Source organism: Physcomitrium patens, chromosome 1, assembly GCF_059467195.1.
Source record: "Physcomitrium patens ecotype Gransden chromosome 1, ASM5946719v1, whole genome shotgun sequence".
Classification (NCBI taxonomy): Eukaryota; Viridiplantae; Streptophyta; class Bryopsida; order Funariales; family Funariaceae; genus Physcomitrium; species Physcomitrium patens.
The window spans coordinates 11,383,758-11,406,903 of record NC_143410.1 but is presented as its reverse complement, the minus strand read 5'-3'; the positions used below and the strand labels follow the sequence as shown (position 1 = coordinate 11,406,903).

At 37.8% G+C, this 23,146-nt stretch overlaps 3 protein-coding genes across 10 annotated transcripts; all 3 read right to left on the bottom strand.

Moving 5' to 3' along the window:
* Positions 1–584: 584 nt before the first annotated feature.
* Positions 585–6,281, bottom strand: LOC112291743 (PX domain-containing protein EREL2). The gene is made up of 12 exons (XM_024539596.3): positions 5,976–6,281; positions 5,278–5,403; positions 4,983–5,081; positions 4,630–4,722; positions 4,306–4,414; positions 3,792–4,180; positions 3,081–3,536; positions 2,701–2,865; positions 2,105–2,254; positions 1,888–1,980; positions 1,535–1,738; positions 585–1,310 (listed from the first exon to the last, which is right to left on the bottom strand). Exons 1-12 carry the CDS (start codon positions 6,063–6,065, stop codon positions 1,071–1,073), a joined length of 2,214 nt encoding a protein of 737 aa, XP_024395364.1. The 5' UTR covers positions 6,066–6,281; the 3' UTR covers positions 585–1,070.
* Positions 6,282–15,684: 9,403 nt separating this feature from the next.
* Positions 15,685–17,322, bottom strand: LOC112284261 (NAD(P)H-quinone oxidoreductase subunit M, chloroplastic). Its single transcript, XM_024523935.3, has 2 exons — positions 16,845–17,322; positions 15,685–16,189 (listed from the first exon to the last, which is right to left on the bottom strand). The coding sequence occupies exons 1-2, from the start codon at positions 17,277–17,279 to the stop codon at positions 16,010–16,012; spliced, it is 615 nt and encodes a 204-aa protein (XP_024379703.1). The 5' UTR covers positions 17,280–17,322; the 3' UTR covers positions 15,685–16,009.
* Positions 17,323–18,273: 951 nt separating this feature from the next.
* LOC112284236 (putative folate-biopterin transporter 7) lies at positions 18,274–21,879 on the bottom strand. Of its 8 annotated transcripts, none has more exons than XM_024523916.3 (6): positions 21,152–21,451; positions 20,891–20,997; positions 20,488–20,663; positions 20,093–20,225; positions 19,740–19,913; positions 18,274–19,499 (listed from the first exon to the last, which is right to left on the bottom strand). In XM_024523916.3, exons 3-6 carry the CDS (start codon positions 20,620–20,622, stop codon positions 18,559–18,561), a joined length of 1,383 nt encoding a protein of 460 aa, XP_024379684.1. In that variant the 5' UTR covers positions 20,623–20,663; positions 20,891–20,997; positions 21,152–21,451; the 3' UTR covers positions 18,274–18,558. The 8 variants fall into 8 exon arrangements, with proteins under 8 accessions (XP_024379684.1, XP_024379647.1, XP_024379656.1 ...); XM_024523879.3 differs by having other exon boundaries at positions 20,873–20,997; positions 21,184–21,451; XM_024523888.3 differs by having other exon boundaries at positions 21,184–21,451.
* Between the last annotated feature and the right edge of the window lie 1,267 nt (positions 21,880–23,146).

The window sequence follows — 23,146 nt, the reverse complement described above, 5'->3', positions numbered from 1 at the left end:
TTAGAAAATAACTTAATAATGGTAAAAAAATTCTAAAATAATAGATCTAATTATGGATAAGAAGAGATATGTTTGAATTTTGAATTTACATTCCTATTAGTTGGAACTTATGAGTTTTATAATATAACTTAATAATCTTCAAAATTATATAGTTCAGTGTAATTTAGCTAAACTTAATTCTTTCCCTTTATGGCTCTTATATGTGCTCTTAATTAAAAGTATTAGAATACATTAGTGTACATGTTTACTTTCATCATAATCAAAGCATTGCATATACTTAGTTGTGTGTCAAAATTCATTATAAAGCTAAAAAAAATTTTCATTATCTTTTTATTTCGAGCAAAAAACTTTTAATAAAACTAGTATGACAAATTATGCTTTGTAAAACCATTCTCAACTATTTCTCATAACTTACGTTTAGTTGGTCATTTTGAGATTTCCGATGGATATCATGGCTTTCAAGGTTTTCTATGATTATCCGCTATAATTTTCAACAGATACGATATCAAGTCTAGCCTTAACCTTTCCACACAACAAGAGAATTTACGTTTTCATCAAAAAAACTGTGAATCTGCAGTGTAATATAGATAAAAGAGCCATTTGCTTGTGGTAGAGAAAACCCCACATACTATATTCAAAATTGTGCACACCCAGCTGCAGTGTCACAGTTGGTGTCACCGAGGAGCACTAATTTTGAGAAGAATCCATCAACTAAATAGTGATTCAGTTCAGTAGATATTATTCTACAGATCCAAAGTCAGAAACCTCAAGTGGAGTGAAATCACCTAACCCTGTTAATGAAAAAAACAAAAATAAAAAGCTCGTGCATAGAAATAAGAGAATAAGTAAAGGTGGCACGGAAGGCAGATACCCCTCGGTATCTCCACTATGAAGCAGACTAAACGGGTCATCGATGTCATCGAGAATGAGGTCTACGCTTTAATCAGTGTATGATATGATCAAGGATGAAGTACTGTGTGGCTAGCTTTTCTAGGACAACATTAGTTACATTTGAAATATGCAATTTGGTGCACTATTTTGTGGGACCCGCGTCTCTACGTTAGGCCTAATTATGTAGCTTCTTTAGACATGAGAGCGTTGCAAGTCAAAGAGTTCAGAGACCTGCAAAGTTGTGCCTGCTCAATAAACGCATCGATCAACATTTTGCGCAAAGCTGCTTCAGAGTCTTTGTCAGTGTAGAAGGTAACCCCAGAATCACCATTACTTTCTTCGTGTAGTCTGGGTGAAGGCCAATGCGTTGATGAGTCGGCTTTGCGGAGCTCCTCGTCCTCCTGTACAAGTAACTGAGCCTGTGATCCATTTTACTTTCAGGTCAATGACATTTTTTCATGAGGAAGTAACCAATGTGCATGTGCACGTGATTCGATAATTCTCGAAGGAACCAATTACAGTACAATGCAAAACTAACAGAATAAAATGAACTTCGTTAGCCTTGCTCGCAAACTGTTCCACTAATGACAGCCCAAAACGTACACTACACCATTTTCAATATCAAGGTTGGAAGTTATATCACCTGTCCGATCAGAAGGCTGATGCGGCTCTCGAAAGTAGCCACCATATCTGAAGCCTCGGTCCGTCCTAGAGAACCATTTCTTTTATAAAGCTCATCCATGTTGCATTCCCGTAAACGAGCCTGCAACATTGCTATTTCACGTACAAACTTGACTCGTGTTACCTGAGCCTTCTCTTGCTTTTGCTTCTGTTCGCTTAGGATTGCCTGTGGTTGTACCAAAAGAATGGTCCCGATACTGGAAGTGAGTGACTAAGAATAATCCACCTGCAATTCCAAACATATCTTCGAAAAATTTAACATAGAAGCCAAATGGGAGCTACATTTACACAAAGTAGAAGTATGAACAAGCTCACCTCCAAGGAGGCCTTGGCCTGCATAGCTTGCTTCACCTCTTGCTTGATTTCCATATGTGAAGCTCGTAGATTCTTTACTTCTTTCGCCAAAACCTACACGACAAATAATCAAGAATTGTCAGCGTATGAGATTGCATGATGTAAAAACTTTATGGATTTCTTGCCTTTGAATTTCGACGCACCGACTGTAAAGATAAGGTGAAAATCATCCGCATACCTTCTTCTCCGCACGTGCTTGAGCATCCACAGAATCACCTTCTTGTTGAAGTGAGTGATATTGCTGATTAACATCCGCCAACTCCTTCTCCATCGTTTCAAACTTAGCCAAAACTTCTTGAAGTTTTTCTTCTAACTGACCCTTTGAAGCCTGCAGAATCCAGATTGATAAAACAACTAGGTTACGTTTCAAAAGCTTCTTACAACTCGACTCTTTCAGTATTTCTCGTACTCTTGCTAAGGTGAATTGTACAGTTGAATCCAAATTAGGACAAATCTAAGATTTCTAGTGCAGTTCAATTAGTTTCAAAACAAAGGGAACAGTCGTGTGAGTTTCTATGTCATTGTTTTCATGTTTCCTTCACATCAGTGTTGCAATCTTGTGGAGATCGAAAAATTGAATCGTTGGAATGATGAAGCATCTTCAATGCTACGCATAGGCAGACACACTTCAACGTCTAATTACTAGAGTCCATATGTATCACTCGAACCAAGAATCAAAAGCCCATTCTCTTCAGTATAGTATGTTAATCTTCAAAGATGATTAGGTACATAGTTAGCCCAAGAAGTGCGGTCACACAAGGATGTAAGGTGTACTTGTAAAGACTGAACGTTCTCTTCGCTTGACTGCAAAGCCACACGACAATCATCTAGCTCCCATTGCAGAGAGATCATGCGTTCTCGTTCTGCCCAAACAGCTCGCTGCAATACCTCTCGACTCTTTCGTCGCATTCCATCAATCTCACTTTCTAAGTCTCTCACCTGCCAGAACAAGCCAAAATATGTGAGCCTTCCGTCCTATTGCAGCAAATCTCGCAAAATCAGTCAGAGTTTTGTTGAATTAAGCAAAGTAAATCTATACCATTGCTGATGGTCTTGAGCAACACGAACTTCATTCATAGCGTCTTATCTACTTGGTCAAACTGCGAACTATATCATCAAGTTAATAGTTGACAGTAGTAAACCCATAATGCTACCTTAGTTGTAAGGAATTCTTTAACAGCAGTTTCTTGACTCAGGCGACCTAGCAGATCTTCCATGTCAGTTTTCGCAGTCAAAAAGCGTCTCTGCAATGTACCCATCACTCGCTTGACCTTGCTTCGCTGGTCAGCTGGAAACACCGTTCCTACCCCTTTCAAGGACTCTGCGTCTGGCGAATGAGGTTCACCACTTGGATTAGCACCTGATGAACTCATCAAGGGGTTTTCAGTATGTAAATCCATAGACACACCTCTTAAAAGGTCGCTTCCTGGAGCAGAGCTTATCTCGCTGGATAGACTTTCCTGAGATGTTCTGTGTCTGTGCCGAGACCCTAAACTCAAAGGAGATTTTAGACTTGTTTCGTCTAAGCTTGTCCCTGCCAAACCAACCTGGTTCACAGTTGTAACAGCTGGCATTTCCTGACCATTCGGCGGTTGATTCTGTGATGATGGCTGTGCGCAAACGGGACCACGATAAATACATTGATGATTTTGCTATTGAGTGGAAAGAAATGACCGCGTGGGTTTCCACGTGATAAATGACTCAAAATGAATAACGATGAATCAAATGACTAATTCATGTGAAAATATTCATGGTACCAAAACAAGCCTATGGGCTAACATGCTTTTCAAACTAGTAAAACAATACTAATTGCACTACGTACATAAGGGAAAGACATGCACACAAAACAGTCTAAATGGACACACCTCATCTGCTGCGACGTAATCCATAAACACTGCTCGAGTCTGCATCCCCATCCCAACTCTTTCACTACTGTTACTGATCAACCCCACTGAAGTGATCTTCTCTTGCTGCTGATTCTCTCTACTCTCTATTGCTGCAGCAATACTAGCAGTCTGTTCTTCAAGAGCCAGAGCTTCCATTTCTGCCTCCAATTCACCTTCACTGCCTTTGCTTGGAGTGCCTACGACGGAGTTCTCGTAGGTCGCATCACTTCCATAATCCAAAGTAGAGTAACCGTGAGATACTACTGAGGAACCACCTCCAGTCCAGGATACTCCAGAGCGAAGTTTAGAAGTGGATTGCAATGGAATGCTGCTGGTCACACTCAGCTGCGATTGCCTTTCTGAGATTGCTACAAACAATCACAATCACCACTATGAGGAACCGGATACTGAGAGTGGAGGTGTTTTCGAAAAAGATTTCTGCCAACAATCAGGCACGTGATGATTAACATAAATGGGGCTTGTCGAAACATACCAGATCGGACTGCAGCCTCCAGCTCCAGGAATGAGGCCAGGGGTACACTACGGGAGATATCGATATCAGCGAGTAACCTTCCCATCCAATCCTCCAAAGTATGTCTTCTCTGCGCAGGAGAAAATAAAGCTTAATCAGTCATTGATTCTGATATGTTCATGCGGTGTAACCTCCTCCATACGAATAAAATAACATGAAATAAAATAAACGGTCTAGAAACTGAGTTTTCGAAATCCTTCCACATAAAACCCTAGTCCGCTTTAAATAGCCGGTAACCACTTCTAGCATATATACAATTTCATGAAACAGAAACTTCAACCTTACCTCCTTAAGAAGAGCCTGGTTTGAATTGATCCTCATCAATGAATTTTTAGGAGGAGCTGCTGGTAGCTTCTTCTTTGGAAACAATTTCTTTACCTACAAAAATCTCCAGAAAATTAAATAGGGCATACTATGAAGATACGAAAAAAGTTGTTATGTCATGTTATCACGATTAGCGATAACAGGAAGACAAGTTAGTGATGACGGCGACAAAAAACCAGAATTTTGGACTGTAGATGTGCCCTAATCGTAAGCAACTGGAAGAGAAAGGAAAGGTACATATAAAGCTCAGGGTCACATAAGCGCATGTCAATTCAATACAATGTTTCATAGAAGAATTCAGCTTCGTAACCAACCGCAGCATGCAGCTTTAGAAAATCGCTGAACCTTCTAAGAATTGGTCGCAATGTGCTGATGCCATCTGGAGACTGAATACCGACTTGTACTTCGAAGAACTGCCATACATACATGAATTTCAAACTAAAATCATCACGAGTACAGAGAGATGAACCTTGTCAACAGCGTTGTTCAGAGGTTGATATTCCGAATACACAACACTCATGTTTCCCTTGATTAAAACACATATGCAACAATCAAAGATAGCGAGCTGTACTTCGGCGAACGAAAAGCTATAGAAAAAATGTAAGATACCACTTTGGGGTTGATGGCTTTTCCATCAGATTCTTTTCCCTCGGGAACAGCCACCCACGATGGAATAAACACACAATAGCTCCAGCCTGTGCGAGGATCATGCGGCCACACAGTCTGTGGTCCGTTCTGTATCAATCAAATCCAAAGGATCTCAGGTTGGTATCTAGTGCAATCACATCTTGCAGACTAAATCCATAATTGCATCGACACCTGCGTCAAATCATTAAAGACGTAACAAAAAAATTCGAGACATATGCAAAGTAAGAAAACCATTCTACGGCAGTGCAAAGTCCTATAATGAAAGTCTTGCCAACATGAAATCACATTGATGCATGACCGGTGTCAAATTACACTATTAGCTGCTCAACATGTGTGCTAATCTACTCTAGCCTGACAGGAACCTCAAAGCCTGCTTCAGTACCAAGCAAACTCAGCTTGCAATAATCGACTTCTAACAGTTTCAGATACAGATTGCGTTCCTCGAGTTTATACAACAACCCCAACGCATAAGTCGGAACAAGCTAGGACAAACCCCAATGCACAAATGTGACCAAGCGTTTTTTCCTTTTTCTTTTTCCGACAGATTGGGGGAAGGAACCTAACATATAAACCCTTCTGACTTAGGCAATCAATTACAATAGGGTTATATGCTGCGAACCGTGGCAATCAGATCCAGCGAGAGAGGTTCAGGGACAAACCCAACGAGCAGGGGCAGGGCTGGCGTCCATCCCCAGAGGTAGGGGCGACGATCCATCGTGTCTGTGCCGAGGTGGGCTTCTCCCGGCCATTACATGAACCTGAATGAATCCCACGCCTCCCCTTTGTGCACAGCAGCTCGAAATTTCTTTCTGGCCTGCAAACTACCGCATCAGAGGGCAGGAATTGGACGCAACGGGACCGGGGGGCCGCAGCAGAGGCAATGGATTGAATCCCCACACACTGGATTCGTCTCCTGCTTCTTGTTGCGCTTCTCCTCGTCGTCGTCGTTCTGTGCCTTCTTGCGAGTTGATCGATCTCTCTGCGTCCCGGCATCGGTTTCCCCTACACGAGCTTGCAGTGTGAACGGAGGTTGGATTTGGATGGCCGTGTGAATGGGATTTACTTTGTGGTCATAGTGTGAACGAGGGTTGAATTCTGATTGTAGTGTGAACAGAGCTATTTTTAACGGGAGGTGGTTCCCTTCCGAATTGTGGAGGGCACGTTTGGTTCGCTTCGTCGTTCACGTCCAATGGAACTCTGCCTTCTCTTGGGAACATTATTGCCTCTCAAGTTCATCGAATTTGTTGAGAGTATTTTAGAGAAAGAGAGACAATAGTGGCTGGAAGTAATATGCATACATATGTAAACACACACACACGAAGTAAGTTTATTGATAGGGTTAGATCCTTTATACAAAGAGAAGGGGAGAAGATAAACAGTGTCTCCCTACTACATTCCAAACACTGTAGCTACAATAAATACTGTAGATTATAGTAAATAGCATGGAGAGCAGTGGCTACATTTAATGCTCTCATCACTCCTCCTCGCATGTCATAATATTTGTATGCATAGAATTATGATCTATATTTTTTTTTGTAATCTTGTAACTTCAACAACTGCTACTTTATTAAAACCTTATTTAAGAAAACTTTATTATATTTAAAGATAAAACATAGATAAAGGAAAAAGAATACAACTTTATCTCAAGAATTCATTAACTTTCTTGCTTAAGAAAAGCAAATCTTTGCATGCCAATGCCATAAGTAAATCGGCGATGGTTGCACAAAGGGAGAGCTTTGGTGAGGAGATCAACAAGATTATTTGCAGATTCAATTTTCTTGATCTTAAGTACTTGATCAGTAACCAAGTCATGGGTATAATTAAAATACTTTAGATCAATATGTTTTTTCATGTCCCTTTTAATGAAACCAATTTGTATTTGTGCAACACAAGTGCTATTATCTTCATACAAGATAGTTGGAGAATCATCATATAAAAATCCACATATTATTTGAATGAGTTTATCAATTGATCACAACCAAATACATTCTCTAGATGCCTCATGTAAAGCAATAATTTTTGCATGGTTGGATGAAGTTGCAATTATACTTTGTTTAATTGATTTCCATGATATTGCAACTTCATGTCTTAAGAATACATAGCTTGTTTGAGATTTAGCTATTGCAATATCAAATTTATATCTTGCATCAAAATATCCATCCAATTTTGGATCTGCAGATCATATGTAGTATAATCCCAAATCTTTAGTGCCTTTTAAATAACGTAATAAATGTTTGATACCATTCTAATATAGTAGTGTTGGATGTGCATTATGTTTTGTAAGAACACTAACTACAAATGTAATATCTGGTCTAGTAGATGTGGCTTAATATAAAAGTGCTCCAATTACTGCAAGGTATGGACATTGTTCTCCTAATATTTCTTCTTATTCGTCATATAGATAGTATGGATCATGACCATCACAACCATGTCTAACCATTGATGTGGACAATGGATAAGCATCAATTATATTGAATCTCCATAAGATTTATCTAATATATGTTAGTTAGTAGAGAAAAATGCTACCATCTATAAGATGCATAATCTGAAGATCAATGCAAAAAGTTATTTTTTCTAACATTTTCATCTCAATTTCACGTATAAGTAGGTTATTAGCTACAATGCATGTAGATCTAATATCCACTAGGTTAAGATTATCAACATATACAGAGATGATCACAAAATCAATTTTATCTCGTTTGATAAATAAATAAATAAGAGATTAGTGGATCACTTGTAAACTTATTTATAATTAAATAATCTCGGAGACATTGATATTACATACGTCCAGATTTTTTTAGACCATACAGGGCCTTATGTAATTTAATACCACAATATCGTCTTAGAGTAGGTACATTTGGAGTTCCTATTTCCAAATCAGGTAGAACTTTTATATAAATATTTGCATCAAGTGAACAATATAAATATGCAATTACGACATCCATGAGACACATTTCAAGGATGACATGAACTGCCATTCCTATAATATATCGGAATGTAATTGAATCTATGACTAAAAAATATATGGATTCATAATCAATGCCAAACCATTGGATAAATCCTTGAATAACAAGACAAGCTTTATAGCGGGTTAATTGACCTTTAGCATCTTATATCCCACAAGGCCAGAAGTAAGAGTATCCACAATTAGACCAAAGACTTTCCTCTTACACAAAGAAGCATATTCTTCCTTGATGGCAGTTTTTTATTTTAACCAATTAGAGCAACGCATCACTTCTTAAATGATTTGAGATATAAGATCTTTTTTCTCGTAAGAAAGAGCTTCTGCCATTATGAATACAAATGATTTATCTATTATAATAGATGGTCTATTCCAAAGGTCATTTGTAGCACAATATAGAACAAATAATTTTGTATTCAACTTGGTTTTATTCCTCCTAATTTCAAAATTTTCTATAGCATGAGGTGAAGGTATAATGTGCATAGACATATTGTCAATAATTGATGGTCTCGTAGGTTTAGTAGGAACTTCCATAGAAATAATACCACAATCACCACATGTTATAGCTTTCTTCTTTTGTAATTGCTTATCCGGTCTACAAGTCCTTTTAATTGTTGATGTTTTAACTTGAGGTATATTTGTTAGTCGTATTGTAATTTCAGCACGTCCACTTTAAGTCCCATTAATTGATATCTTAGTAATCCTAGGAGTATCATTGAAGCCATTAGGTGTTTCATTTGCAATCCATTTTAGACACATTCAACCAAAGATGTCCTAGGATCAAGATTCATTGTAAATATTTTTGATGCTCCAAATGCAAATAATATATTTTTTTATTGATTAAATACTCTTTAATAAAGAGATGGAAATACATTCTCTTCAAAACGGTAATTTTAAAAATAAGCATGTAATAATGTGCTAGTTGATGGATCAATTCTATGAATAATACTTGGTGAATCAAATCCAACATATATGCCTTCTTGTCAATGAGCTTCAATGGTACGCCGTTGAGATTCTGGTACTAGAAACCAAGTATGGCAACTAAATATTTGTAGGTGAGATATATTTGGAATACGACTTGAAATAAGCTCTTGTGATGTAATAATTTGAAGAAAAGAAAGATGGAGGCATACTAATGTTGCAACATGCAAAACTGCATGATCTCACATACATGCAAGTAAATTTGCATGAAGGAGTGGCTGAGTAATGAATTGTATAGGCTTTATAAATGACTCTGCAAGTCCATTTTGAGCATGTTCATATAGAATATAATATGTCAACTCAATCCATGTTGCAGTATAATGGTCTTTAAAGGACTTTGATGCAAATTCTTTTGTATTATCCATATGTAATGTTTTGATAGGATAATCAAGAAAATATGCTTGAAAATGAATGAGCATAGATATAAGATTAGTAAATACGATGTTTCAAGGTGATAATAATGAAACATGTGATTGTTTGCGTGATGCATCAATAAGGATAAAAGAATAATAATAAAATGGTCCACATATTGGATAAATAGGACTATAAATATCACTGTGCAATCTTTTAAGCATTGGTGGTAATTCTTGTGAGAGTTTCTAAATTGATGGCTAAATAATCATCTTACCCTGTATATATACACAACATAATTCTATAGAATTTACATCTGCAGGTCTTAAATTATGTCTAATTATACATGGAATTATCTTCCGAAATAATATAGATCGTAGATGTTCCAATTATCCATTCCAAAGAAAAATGTGACTCTTTGTTATAGATGATGCAAAATGAAATATAATAGGAGGCTAGATTGCAATCAGGTGTAAATCATTTGTCATAGCAAAGGCTTTTCCTATAGCTTTATGGTTCTATTCAAGGACCAAAACCTCTTGCCTATTTAAAATTATAATTGAGAGGTGATAACCATTGGTACGCACATCTCAGTAGCTGATTAAACTCCGAGGTGCTGAGGGTGCAAATCTTGCATGTTTATATTTTATGATAGAGCTTGTAGGAAATTTTACCATTGCTATTCCTTCTTCGAAATGAAATGCATTCAATCCAACCATAGTCATCAAATTTTTAATTTACCAAGTTGAAGATTTTTCAATAAAAAACTGTCTATTCTATAGGATAGTATGTGTTGTTGCAAAATCAATGAGCACATCATTTGATTCATCATTAGAGGTTTTGTCATTCATATAAGCTTCTAAATCATCAATACCAATTGAATTCATGGATGCATCTATAGTATAAAATTCACGAGTCTCAACTCAAAGTTTCTTATTTTCTTAGAACATTTTAATAAAGTCTTTTGAAGTATGGCATGCATGTGCCAAATGTCCGATCATTCCACATTTATGGTAAGAATGCATCTCTGATTTTTATTTTCTACTATAATTAGTTGTAGAATATTTATTCTTTCTATATGGGTAGAAATGGTCACAACCATGACTAATCTGGTGCTTATGAGCATATTTTCTATGTTTGTATAATTATTTCTTAGACTTTGAAATATTAAGTGTATGAGATTCTGGAACCATGGTTTCAATAGGATGAGCTTCTGCATTACGTGGAGATTACTGTGCATTATAATTACTTTCATAAGAAGTAGATACAACATGAGATCAGGATGACTTTGAAATTTCATATTCCTATATTGTTATGCAAGCATAACAAATGCGGGAGGAAATGTAGAGAGATTATTCTCAATCATTTCTTCTTTAGAGGTGCTTTGTCCACATAATCGTAGTTGTCAGATAATATAATATATTTCATGGTTGAAAGTATTTAAATTTAGAAAATCCAAGACAAGTTGTCATAATACGTGAAGTCTTGCTTGAGAATGCTCTGGGCACGTGACTGTGGAAGGTAGAATGGAAATTGTAACAAAAAAATCCTAAATATAATAGAATACTAATTAAATTCTAATTAGACTATAATAATATTAAGCAAGCTTTAATCAAATTCAAAAAAACCTCAAAAAAATTTCAAAGAAACATTAAGAAATCTTAAAGAAATATTAGAATGATCACAAATATCTCTCAAATACATCTCAATTCAATCTTAATTTAATTCTAGTTAAATCCTATTGGACTTGATTCAAACTTTAGGCCAAAATTAATTAAATCTTAAATCTTAATAAAATCCTAAATCCTAAACCAAACCCTAAACCAAACCCTAAATCCTAAATAAAATCCTTACCAAATTCTAAACCAAACCCTAAATCCTAAATCAAACCCTAAACCAAACTCTAAACCAAATCCTAATCAAATCCTAATCAAATCCTAACTCTAAATCAAACCCTAAATCAAAACCAAATCCTAAATCCTAAATCAAATCCTAACCAAATCCTAATCCAAATCCTAAATCCTAAATCAAACCCTAACCAAATCCTAATCCAAATCCTAAACCTTAAATCAAACCCTAACTAAATCTTAACCCTAAATCAAATCCTAATCAAATTCTAAACCAAAACCTAATCCTAAATCAAACCCTAATCAAACCCTAATCCAAATCCTAAATCCTAAAACAAATCCTAACCAAACTCTAAACCCTAAACCAATCCCTAATCAAATCCTAGTAATTCATATAACAAATTTAAACCTCAATAACTAATGAATAAACCGTTGATCTTAATTCAAATTTTTCACACTTATTAAAAAATAAGTTTAAAACAAAGACAAAAAAATTTGAAAAGGATCGAAATTACTAAATAGACAATAACCTCAAAAATGTGCTTGGGTATTGGCCGGCCTCTTTCTCCAACCTTTATGCCAATCTCCTAGAGCCAATATCTCTTCTTTTCACTGTTTGATTGATCTTAAAATTCTCATACACATAGAAAAACAAGTCTAATATCCTTTCACATAAATTTCATTCCAATCCAATTAGTAGATTGCAAAAAATCTTAAAAACCCTCACTAGACCTAAAATTCTACTTTCTAAGACCTTGACCCATTTAAACCTCAATAATCCTCAATTAAACCGTTAAATCGAGCTCAAATTCATAATACATATTAAACACAACTATAACCATAAACCCAAAAAATTTCACCTATAGATCTATTACAAAACTCTTAAAATCATCCAAAATATAAACCCTATTTTATTTCATAAAACCCAAGTCATCCAAAACAAACTTTGACTTTGCAAAGCTCTTACAAAGTCATAACAACTCCAAATTGCCCAAAACCAATGCTCATAGAAACCTTATCCAATCTGCTATCAAACTCTACTCTTTGATTTACAAAAGAACCTCGGAGTCGTCGTCGAGACTCGGTTTTGTGGCTCAGGATCTAATTTCGACCCTCCTTCACAACCGGCCTTCTCCGGGTATCAATATCTAGTTTTTCTAAGTAAATTTTTCTAGAATTTACTCTTAACTTTCTTCTAAAGATGCTCATATCATTTATTTTACCAATCTACTTTGTTTTGCCTTACTTATGGTGCTACAAAGTAAGTAGAAGTCACCTTTCTAAAAGGCAACATTGGTACCTTTTTGTTTTACTACCTTTTTGACTGTTAACTATATTTCTAAGATAATTTGTTCTAATACTTTGAACTAAGATCTCCTACATTACAATAATTTCCACACTCTTTCATCTCTTAGACGTGGTACATCATGACAATGTAAATATATCCAATCATGACATGCACGTAGAAAGAAAATGGTCTTTTGATGATCTAATCTAGATTTAAGATTCTCCCAAAGCTTGGCTGGATCTTCCATTTCTAAATATTGATGTTGTAATGCACGTACAAGATGTCCACGAAGGAGAAGAAGTGTTTTCCAATGGATAACAATAGGAATTGAAGTACTTATAGTAGAAGATTCTTCAAAAGGAATTGTATCAAATAGTTGTTTTGCAAATAAATTTACTTTTAGCCATTTTTATTCATAATATATATTTTTTTTTATCAGCACTCAATGGTGGAAATAGAAGAGCTTTAAAATGTTAGAATATAGTAGTGATAGTTGGAAACATAGTACATGCAATTGAAGATGTTAAAGCACTCATTATGAATAAATCTATGAATAAAAAAAAATAAAAAATAAAAAAATGCTAGTTTAAGTAGAAAAGGTTGAGTAAAATGTACCTTAGAATGTAAAGCCAAATAGAATAATAAAGTTAAAACTTGAAATCAAAAATGTTAAGAAAAAAATTTAGAATTTCTTTTTTCTTTTTTCTTTTTTCTTTCACAAAAATAAGAGTCTGCAGCAGATTACAACAAGGTGCATCAATCAATGGCAGTCAACAGTAATCAGTGACAATCGGTGGTAAATAGCGTCAGTTGGCGACAGTCAATGGCAATCAGTGGCAAACAACAACAATTGGTAGCAGTCAACAACAGTGAGCGGCAGTCAGCAGTAGTCGATGACAGCAACGATAGTAGTAGGACAATAGCAATAGTAGGAGTAGCAGCAAAAAAACAACAGCAATAGCAGCAGTAACAACAACAATAGTAGCAAAAATAATAGCAACAATAGCACAAGGAAAAAATAAATAAATAAAAATAAAGAAAAAACAAAAAAAATATATATATATATATATATATACACATAAGTTTTTAAGAACTAAGAACTAAGACTAGAGTATAAAAGCAATCATGCTAATAATATGTTGAGAATATTTTAGAGAAAGAAAGACAATAATATCTAGAAGTAATATGCATATATATGTAAATACACACACACACAAAGTAAGTTTATTGATAAGATTAGATCCTTTATACAAAGAGAAGGAGAGAAGATAAACAGTGTTTCTCCACTATATTCCAAACATTATAGCTACAATAAATAGTGTAGACTATAGTAAATAACATGGAGAGCACCAACTACATCTAATGCTCTAAACAGAATGATCAGAAGTAAATCTACAAGAATAGTTATTTCATTCATTTTCATAGTTTCTCCATAGGAAAAAAATTTTAAAAAATTTTAAAAAATGGACATGTTTATTTAAGTGGAATTTTAAATAGACCCATTTTTTACTAAAACAATCCACCTATCATAACTATCATGAAAAATAAATAAATAAATAAATATATCTAGATTCATTTCTATATTATTGGATTTGCAACCAATGAAAATCAACCACATTCATTAAGATTATTATATTCTTCATTAAAGGTGGGTCAATTTAGTAAAAGCATGGGTCTATTTAACATTCTGTAATTTTATTCTCATTTTTTTCTAATTATGGCTAATAAGTCATAATAGAAGTGAGTTCTAGAGATAAATAATTTTCTTTATTATGTAAGGGATTATAAGTGAGGTTTTATAAAACTTCTTATATCACAATAGATTTGTATTAATAATGTGCATTAGTTTTTAATTTTTTATTTATCAAAATAATATTTTAATAAATATATGCATTTTGTTACTCTTTTTTATCCTCAAAAATATGGATATTCAATAGTAGACATATGATTTAAGATTTCTTTTTTTTAAATTATTCATTAATTGGTTGTAACTTTTAAAACACATGTCTTAGATTTTAAAAGTCTATTTATAATCAATATATATAATTTTAAACATCATAAATAATATATAATATAATAATTGATGTTTACAAGATTGTATTTATAAATTTACTAAATTTAGTGTTTGAAATATATATATATATATATATATATATATTATAACATGTAAGAGGATGTGTCTTTCTATTTCTGCCAATAGGATGTGAGGGCTTTAAGCAAATGTTTATTTAAGGCAAAAATGTTTGTATTCTTAGTATAAACTCTTGAAATGTAGTTTCTATTTATTCATTTAAATAATTAATTATTATTATAATATTAGTGCTACAAGAATATCTTAGAGAAAATTGTTACAAGCCAGCAAAGCAAATTTTAGCATTGAGAAAACTGATGAAAAATAATTACTAACTTCTAAGTGGTGTCTTCAAATTGTGACAAAGTTTTTAAATGTACATAATATGAAAACACTGTAGTTTTGAAAAGTGTAATAATTGTGCAAAGTGTGGTGGAAATAAGTTTCAAAGGGTGTTTTTTGAAAGTGGTATTATAATCTTTATAAGACCAATATGAAAATGCAAACTTTGACAACTAGGCTCGTGATGAAATAGTCTTCCTACACAATTATTTATGAAAATACTTTTTTTTGTTAGCTTCAAGTAAGCAACTAGCAAAATAGTTGATTCAATCATACAACACATTTACAAAAACTCAACAAAAAAAATGTTCTACATATATTGCCAATAGCGAAAACTCTATGATTGGTACTGTTTGCACAGTCCTATCCTAACAGCAACGAAACAGTCTCCATGATCACAACCCAACTCACAGACCCTACAATCTATCTAACATTCGGTTGAAAACACCAAACCTTCAACACGGAATCACCTAAATAAACTAAACCACATGCACTTCATCCACACAGAAACTCCAAGACAAGATCGTGTTTAAACGGGGCAACATGATTCAACTCAAAACTTGCCAAAAATAAAGAGGCTACTTACAATTACTCAATTGATTCCCATGCTTTTTCTTCAACAGCCTATCTGCAATAGTTCGAGTGATGGTCAAAAAAAGAATAACGTGCTTCGGCGACAAGGAATGTACACATAACAAGCTGCAAATGAGCTGGTCGGTCTGTGTGGATCTGTGTCTGTAAAAATGTGTCAGTGTGTGTGTGTGTGTGTGTTGTTGATGAGATTACATTCCACTGACACATCGCTGGCCGATCACCGTAAACATCCAACACGGTTGCTGCTGCTGCGGCGCTCACTCCTCCACCTCGACGTCGTCCAAGTCCGCTGGGTCGATGCGGGGCTTACCCATGCTGAAGTTCAGCACCCTACAGTCCAAGTTGTATTTGAGCTCCCCCGCTAGCAGCAGCTTTCGGATGTAGTGCTCCAGGTCGGACCCGATCAGCCGCAGCGTGTACTCCGTCAAATCTGCACCCTGCGGTTGAAATGCGCAACTGGGTTATGAGCTTTTTTTTCTTCTTAAGTCAAGGGGAGCTACGTGCGTGGTTTGTGTTCAGCAGAGTTCATGCGTTGTTTTGCAGCGCGTGTTCGTCTCGTGGATTCTGTGGCTGGGAACCTACAGACTTGTGACGACAGTGGGGTGAATCCGTAATTCTTACGAGCCATGTCGACTAGGACGTAAAATTTCTGAGGACATTGGATGCAGACTTGTCCGTTGATGTTCTCTCGAAGTGAAGAACAAATGCTTCCGAATAACCCCTAGCAAGAGCGTTTTGGCTGAACCTTCAGAAAGGCTATTCGCATTCCTTAGTTGGTGGTTCATTCAAGGTCTCAACGCTAGGAATTGAAACATTGGGTTAAGCAAGCAACTTATTGTTCACAAGCTTAACTGAGGAAATCTTGCGACTAGTGGGGGAGCATGATTTCAAGCGATTCGTTCAACGCTTGAACGTCATTCACTTTCTGAATCGAAAAACCGCTACGGCGGTTTCTGAATTCTACTGCTTCGTCACTCCAATGCTACAACGCGGAATTCTGCAGCGCTAATCTTTCCAGTTAATGGCTTTCGCAATTCATGCTTCTAGTGGGTGCTTGGAACTCATCAACGAGGTGGGATTCAAAGGACTTACTGCGTAGGTTTCGACGAGTTCCCTGTATTTGTCATACACTTTCTCCACCATCTCCTCAGGCCACTCGAATTCATTATCCGGGTCGAGCATCAATGTAAGCTTATCCAGCTGGGACTGGTCCATAACTTGCGTCTCGGGATCAACATACCCAGCATAAATTCGCACATGACGAGTCGTGCAGCTCAACCACTGCCCACCACTCTCCCTGGATAGACCCTTCGCTTGAGTGACCTCCTTCACCTCCTCCGCTCGGACTGTCACCGGACCCGGCCTGCTACACCTTCTCTGAGACCACCGCTGCGATGGCATTTCCACTGGTTGACCCAAAAAGGTGACATTAGTTGTGAGAAAAGCGGAGGACACTGAAGGAATTGAGCACGCTAAGACCGCATGGACCTTGCACGCACGCGTGAGAGACATGGAGGTAGACGCCATCTTGGCTATGGCGACAATCTGAGATTCGGTGAGGGAATTCGCTCGTGAAAGAGAATAGACGCCCCGCACAATACATTTGCGGATTCATCCGCACGGCCTCCTCGGTTTGGATGCGAAAATGTGAACCGAAAGAAGCATTCATCCCTATCCCTTGTAGTCTTTCTCGTGCATTCAATCTTGTGGCCCAAGAACGTCAACTCATTCGCCGAACAAGAGGCCGACCGACGTCGTCTGGGAAGAGGTTTTCCATCCAGAGGGGTTCAAAAGTAAGGCCAACAGGACGCTTTGGTGATTGCTGCTGTTGGGGTGAGGTGAAGGAATTTGCCGAGATGATTGTAAGTTTTAACTAAGCAAGACGTTGCGCGTCATGATCGATGTAAACTTAAGTCGCAAATTGACTTGTGAGGGCAATTTGCATTTGGGGCAATCAGGATCCCTTGGAGCTTCTCAAGTTCGAAGATCGAAGGAAGGGGACGAACACGATCCTGAGACCAGGCGAACTTCAGAATGATAGTACGACAGACACAGAGGAAGCGTGTCAATGATCTATACAGCAAGAGGTAAGGCCAAAAAGGCTTGATCCGCTCCAACAATATGCGACATGAGAACGAGGGGAGAGATTGCGGAAACGATGAAGCGGGTGCGAAGTGCGTTACTCAAGTTAACTTTCTGAAGCAAGATCATCTACAGCACTCCTGGGTACTTGTTGCAGCTGCAAATACTGGAGTCGAAAAAACTAAAAATATCATATTTTCTCGCAGACAGGATTTGACATTCATCTAAAATACAAAAGCGTGAACAGACTTCCAAAGACTATCCATAGAGAGATGCCACTCGCCAATCGCTCGAATAGATGATACGGGCGACCACCAATCGACGAATATCAGTTTGGACTAAGCTTTTGATCACACTAATAAACAGACATCTACTGCAAGAAAGACCATCGAAGTGACGAAGAGAAAATCGACAGAGGAAAAAAAACAACATAACAAAATAAAGCGAAAACAAAAACAAAATGCTTGTAAAGTTAAATAATAGACATAGACATCATTTACATTTTTAACAGTGGTTCATCCATACAGTACCAGGAGAATCGGCTTTCCTTCCACCAGTTTCTATTGCTGTTCTACTGGGCTTGAGTAGGAAATGTAAAACCCATAACCTATATTAATGACTAAAAATGCACTGAGTAAATTTACATGCTAGATCATCTGACAAGAACCTGGGAAAAAGATGCATATAATTCAGAAAGGGCAGAAGAAAAAAAGAGAAAATTGTTCTACAGCTCTTTCTTAGTTTCAATTTCGTCTGACTGGGAAACTGCAACAGTTTTGGGCTCGGACGGTATCAAACCGATCCAGAGAACAGGGATTAAAGCAAAGAAAGCTTGAATGAAAATGCCAAGGGGTAACCCTGAGAAATCATTACCAGAGATACGGAGAGAGGAAGCGAGAACAACGCCCAGGTAGCCATTTGTCAGACTAGCAAGGCACTGAGCAGACATGAAGAAAGCGAAAAGCGAGGCTTCACTGCCAGGAGGGCAGAGCTTTGCCAACAGAACCATGAAGGGGAGAATCTTAAACTGACCAATAGCTTCCACAAACGCTGATGCTCCCAACACGAACCACTTGTCTGGAATGCCAAACTCCAAGTTGATCCGGTTCACCAGCAGAATGTCCGTTAGCATGCACAGCGAGAGCAGGATCTGGACAGTTGCAAACATGCGCCGGATAGGCACATCCTTGAGGCACTTGTTGTACAACATGCTCCCGAAGAGCAGCCCCACTTGGCCGATCACCCTTGCCAGCCCAATCACCGACGCGCCCAAGCGCAGGTACTGCGTTTGATAGTAGAATAAAGCGCTTCCAAGTCCCGGGATTACTGCATACGACGAGAGAAACCATAGGAGAGGCTTGAATATCTCAGGCTTCTGAAGTGATTCTTTCAGTTTAGTGATTTGCTCCCGCATGGCTGCGCCTGCATCTTTCTGCCTTTCGTGAGATTTCTGTTCTGGGTTATCGTCTGTGTCCTTTTTGATGGGCCCCAAAGCGAAAGAGTGCTCACTCACAGTGAGAGCTAGAAGCAGCTGCGTAGCTATAAGGATTATGAATATGGCGAGCATCACTTGCGGAGGCACAACTTTCATCGCGTACCCGGCTGTTAAGTTTCCGACTACACCTCCCGAGGCCAAGGCTAGCCAGGCGAAGGACTGTAACTCACCTGCAGGCAATGGAAATGTGCATTTAGGATAAAATTCACGCCCACTCGTTTGGGTGAATTCAAGAATAAAGTGCATCCTAGCCTCTTGAGAAAAAATAGAGTTACAAAAGCGAACACAAATGTTTGCTCCAGTTATACAATAAGTACTTTGATAAAAACAAAAACAAAAACAAAAAGCACTAAATAAACGAAAAAGCAATTAACTAGTTATGACAATGCGGTGAGTTGAATTTTCCATACCTTGCTGTGCACCTACCTTGTTCTTTCCAGCTTCAGCAATCATGGCATCATTCACCACCTCCGAAATTGCACCTCCTAAGTTCGTGATAGTTAGGAAGGCCGTTAACATAGCAGCCGATGAAGAAGCCCCAGAGTGCACAACTATGGCAGTCCAAGCGAACAACTGAAGTGCTCCTGGAAGCAGAGCAAGGCAAAGAATCAGGTGACCATAATTTATTCGTCATTCAGACGAAAATCTTCGGCTACATTTGACGTTTCAAGCATGGTCCCCAAGAACAACATCAGTTTAAGAGAACAATCACGCTTGTCAAGATCAATAACAATTTTAAATGAATAGTGAGGCAGAATCTTACCTGCAATAATTAAGTATGGCACACGATGTGCACCTTTGATGTAGACAGAGTCGGAGATAATCCCATAGACTGGTTTTGCAACCATGGGTAAAGTAGCTGTTGACATCAGGAATTGCATCTGGCCAGGATCAACCTGCAAATCCACCCATTTCAACTCCCACAAACTCTTTATGAACGAGAATTACCTATGAGACGTTCCTAAGACAAAACACGGAACACTTCTCTACATTTTTTAAACATTGCGCTCACAGCAGCTTCATTCTTATTGCAGTGCATTCATTGCACTGCAGTCTCATTTGCAAAACCCTATTACACTACTGGATTCTTGAGAGCAGCTGAGAGATCCTTGAAGGTGGCAGAGGCAGAACGAACATATTCTGGAGTGGCACGGCTACCTTTAGAGTGTCCTTGTACCAGTAGCTCATGGCTGTCCAAGGGAAACACCTCAATCCCTGCGTGAAATAGCCCAGCAACACCAGGAGCAGAAAGGAGGTTCCATAGGTGCCGTTCAGACGTGTGATGATCGACATGTCTTCAAAGCTTGATCCACTCTCCAGCACTTCACTTCAGCCTGCACGAGAACAGAGAACAAATCACTATGACAGGAAAAAAAGGAAAATGCATGACAAACCCTTCCTCTTCACAATGCGGGTCGTTAACGCGAACTGTGACATTGGTCCCAATTAAGATATGGTTTGCAATTCAGCCCTACAGCCCTGCAAACCGTGGGAAGCATTGTGCCCTTCTTATAATTTCATCTCAAGAAGTTAAGGCGCAGACCGGATGAGGGAAATGTACAGATTAGTTGAATGACAGCCCTGGATGAATAGGGAGAGTGCTGATTAGAATTAGATGCTACTTGTCGTAATTCCTTCCGCTCGCTTCCCTCCCCACAGACTAACACACTGCAGTGCCACACACTAGAATGAAGACAAACAAGCTGAAGCGAGAGTCGATCAAATCTCTTAACACTATTTGCATGCCAAATCACGTGGCAAACCAACAAGAAATCTCCCAAAGATGCGAATCATCCGCTATTAAGTTCAATTTCATCAGTACCCTGCTTGGTGAGGTTGCAAACCCAGCTATACCTCCCAACAATCCTTGAAATTTGATGGTGCCGGCGATAGCGAGCTAGCAAGTCGACCTCCTCACGAAGCCTTGTACTGATCGGCTTCCCATGGATCACACCATCACCCTCAATTCCTTCCAAATTAAAAACTTCTTCAATTCAAAATAAGATTTACCCAACTCGAATCTCGCGTTGAAATACAAACTCCACCTCACTCTTTTTTCCTCACACTATATATCCTAGCGGCCAGGACTCAGTCCCGTCCGAACCCACCTAACAAAACTGGAGAGTGAGAGATTGAACGAGTCCAGACCCGGACACCTTCACTTGGGACCAACAAAAAGGGCCCAACTCTGTCGCGACAGCGACAACCGTCCCCGGTCCTCGCCGTCCTAGTCTGGAACGCGTCTATGAGGTCACGGCGAAGCGGGGCATTCGTGGCATACCCGCATCGATTTCTGAGGCCTCGCGTCGGCGTCTCCAAGTCCCCCGGGTCTCGCACGATCACACACTCTCTCACCCCGTGAGAACAGGCTCTGTGCCCCCATGCACAAAGGTCTTGGCCATGGATCCAGCGCTTGATTCGGAATCCGCCACGAATTCGCAATCGTCATGGCTTGCTTGTCTTCCTCGAAACGCACCCTCCACTCCCAAAACCTACAACCGAAAATTATCCTGCCACATAAACGGGGTCATTCATGTCGACATGGTCTAGATTGTTTTATGGGTAACCCCATTCTTCAATTTCGCACCAAACCCATCATATCCTTTTCTACTTCATCCTCCGTTTCGGATCATGTGCGCGGCGATTGTTTGCGACGAATTCAACCTTCATCGGGGCGGTGTGTTGGATTCGCCGTGGTGGCGCTTTTCACTTCCTGTCGCCTCCAGTGGCCTCCGGTTGCGTAGTTCACAAGGCGGTTGAGTAATAAAAATTTCAAGTAAGATCACTACACTATTTCTATTATACATATATATAGAGAGAGAGGACAATAAATAAATAAATAATAAAAAAAAAAAAGCTGAAGTTGTTGCAAGATTTCTATACATGAAAGTTAGAGGATGGGCAATTGATTCTAAGTTGGGATGTGGGTTTCTGTGCCATGCCAAAACTTGGTCTTCATACATTGGTTTAGCTTTTTGCAAGGAATCTCAACATTATAATTGTTATGTGTATGGATGGATATATATTGATTTTTGGTTTTTCTTTCTTTCATTGTTGTTTTTTTTGAGCTGAATTGGATAAATATTATTAATAGAAACCAAAGAATAAAAGGGAGGATTCTTGTTTAATGTGAGTCAATATCATGGGTGGTCAAAGAAGCTATTGCAAGTCCCTATGAAGTTGTAATTTTTGGTTTGTACAATTATTTTATTTACCTTGTCCAAATGTTGATGTTGGAAAGTCAATGTTGATGTTTATTGTAACCTTATCTCCTTGGAATCCAAACTAATGAGAGTGATTGTTTTGATGATTTTGAGTTTATCTTTTCTTGTTTGATATTTAGTGTTTTTTGTTTGAGAAATTTCACAATATGATCCCATTTTGATTTGGAATTTATAATATGACCATATATCGTGGATATTCACAATATGACCATGTTTCATTGTCCACACCCTCTATGTCTTCATGCTGCAATGCTCACAGTGGGAGCCTTGATATAGCAAGAGATTATTATCTTTAAGCTTTAATAATCTCTTGCTATATCAATATAAATAGTTATTAAAGTTTTTGATTCTAAACTATACAATTCAATCTTTTTACAAATTACTTTACATGCGCTTTTATGTATGTCATCCTATTGTGCCTTTTTTATCCACATGTTTTGCATGTAAGCGCTTCTACAATTACTTGCATCATGTTGTCTTGTTGCTTCTTCTTAGGTCTCTTATACAATTATTTAATAACCGGCAATGCAATGTTATCATAGTATAGATTCTCTAGGATCATTGAATGATAAGATTGAGCATATTGTGTGCCA

Coding starts and splice junctions, on each gene's coding strand:
- LOC112291743 (XM_024539596.3), bottom strand. CDS start 6,065: ATGGCCGGGAGAAGCCCACCTCGGCACAGACACGATGGATCGTCGCCC. Junction 4,415..4,629: donor ACCAGGCTCTTCTTAAGGAG/GTAAGGTTGAAG, acceptor TCTCCTGCGCAG/AGAAGACATACTTTGGAGGA. Junction 2,255..2,700: donor AGAACGTTCAGTCTTTACAA/GTACACCTTACA, acceptor TGGATTCTGCAG/GCTTCAAAGGGTCAGTTAGA.
- LOC112284261 (XM_024523935.3), bottom strand. CDS start 17,279: ATGGCGTCTACCTCCATGTCTCTCACGCGTGCGTGCAAGGTCCATGCG. Junction 16,190..16,844: donor AACTCGTCGAAACCTACGCA/GTAAGTCCTTTG, acceptor TTTCAACCGCAG/GGTGCAGATTTGACGGAGTA.
- LOC112284236 (XM_073533708.2), bottom strand. CDS start 20,622: ATGTCGATCATCACACGTCTGAACGGCACCTATGGAACCTCCTTTCTG. Junction 20,226..20,487: donor GGTACAAGGACACTCTAAAG/GTAGCCGTGCCA, acceptor GTGGATTTGCAG/GTTGATCCTGGCCAGATGCA. Junction 19,500..19,739: donor CAAGGTAGGTGCACAGCAAG/GTATGGAAAATT, acceptor CATTGCCTGCAG/GTGAGTTACAGTCCTTCGCC.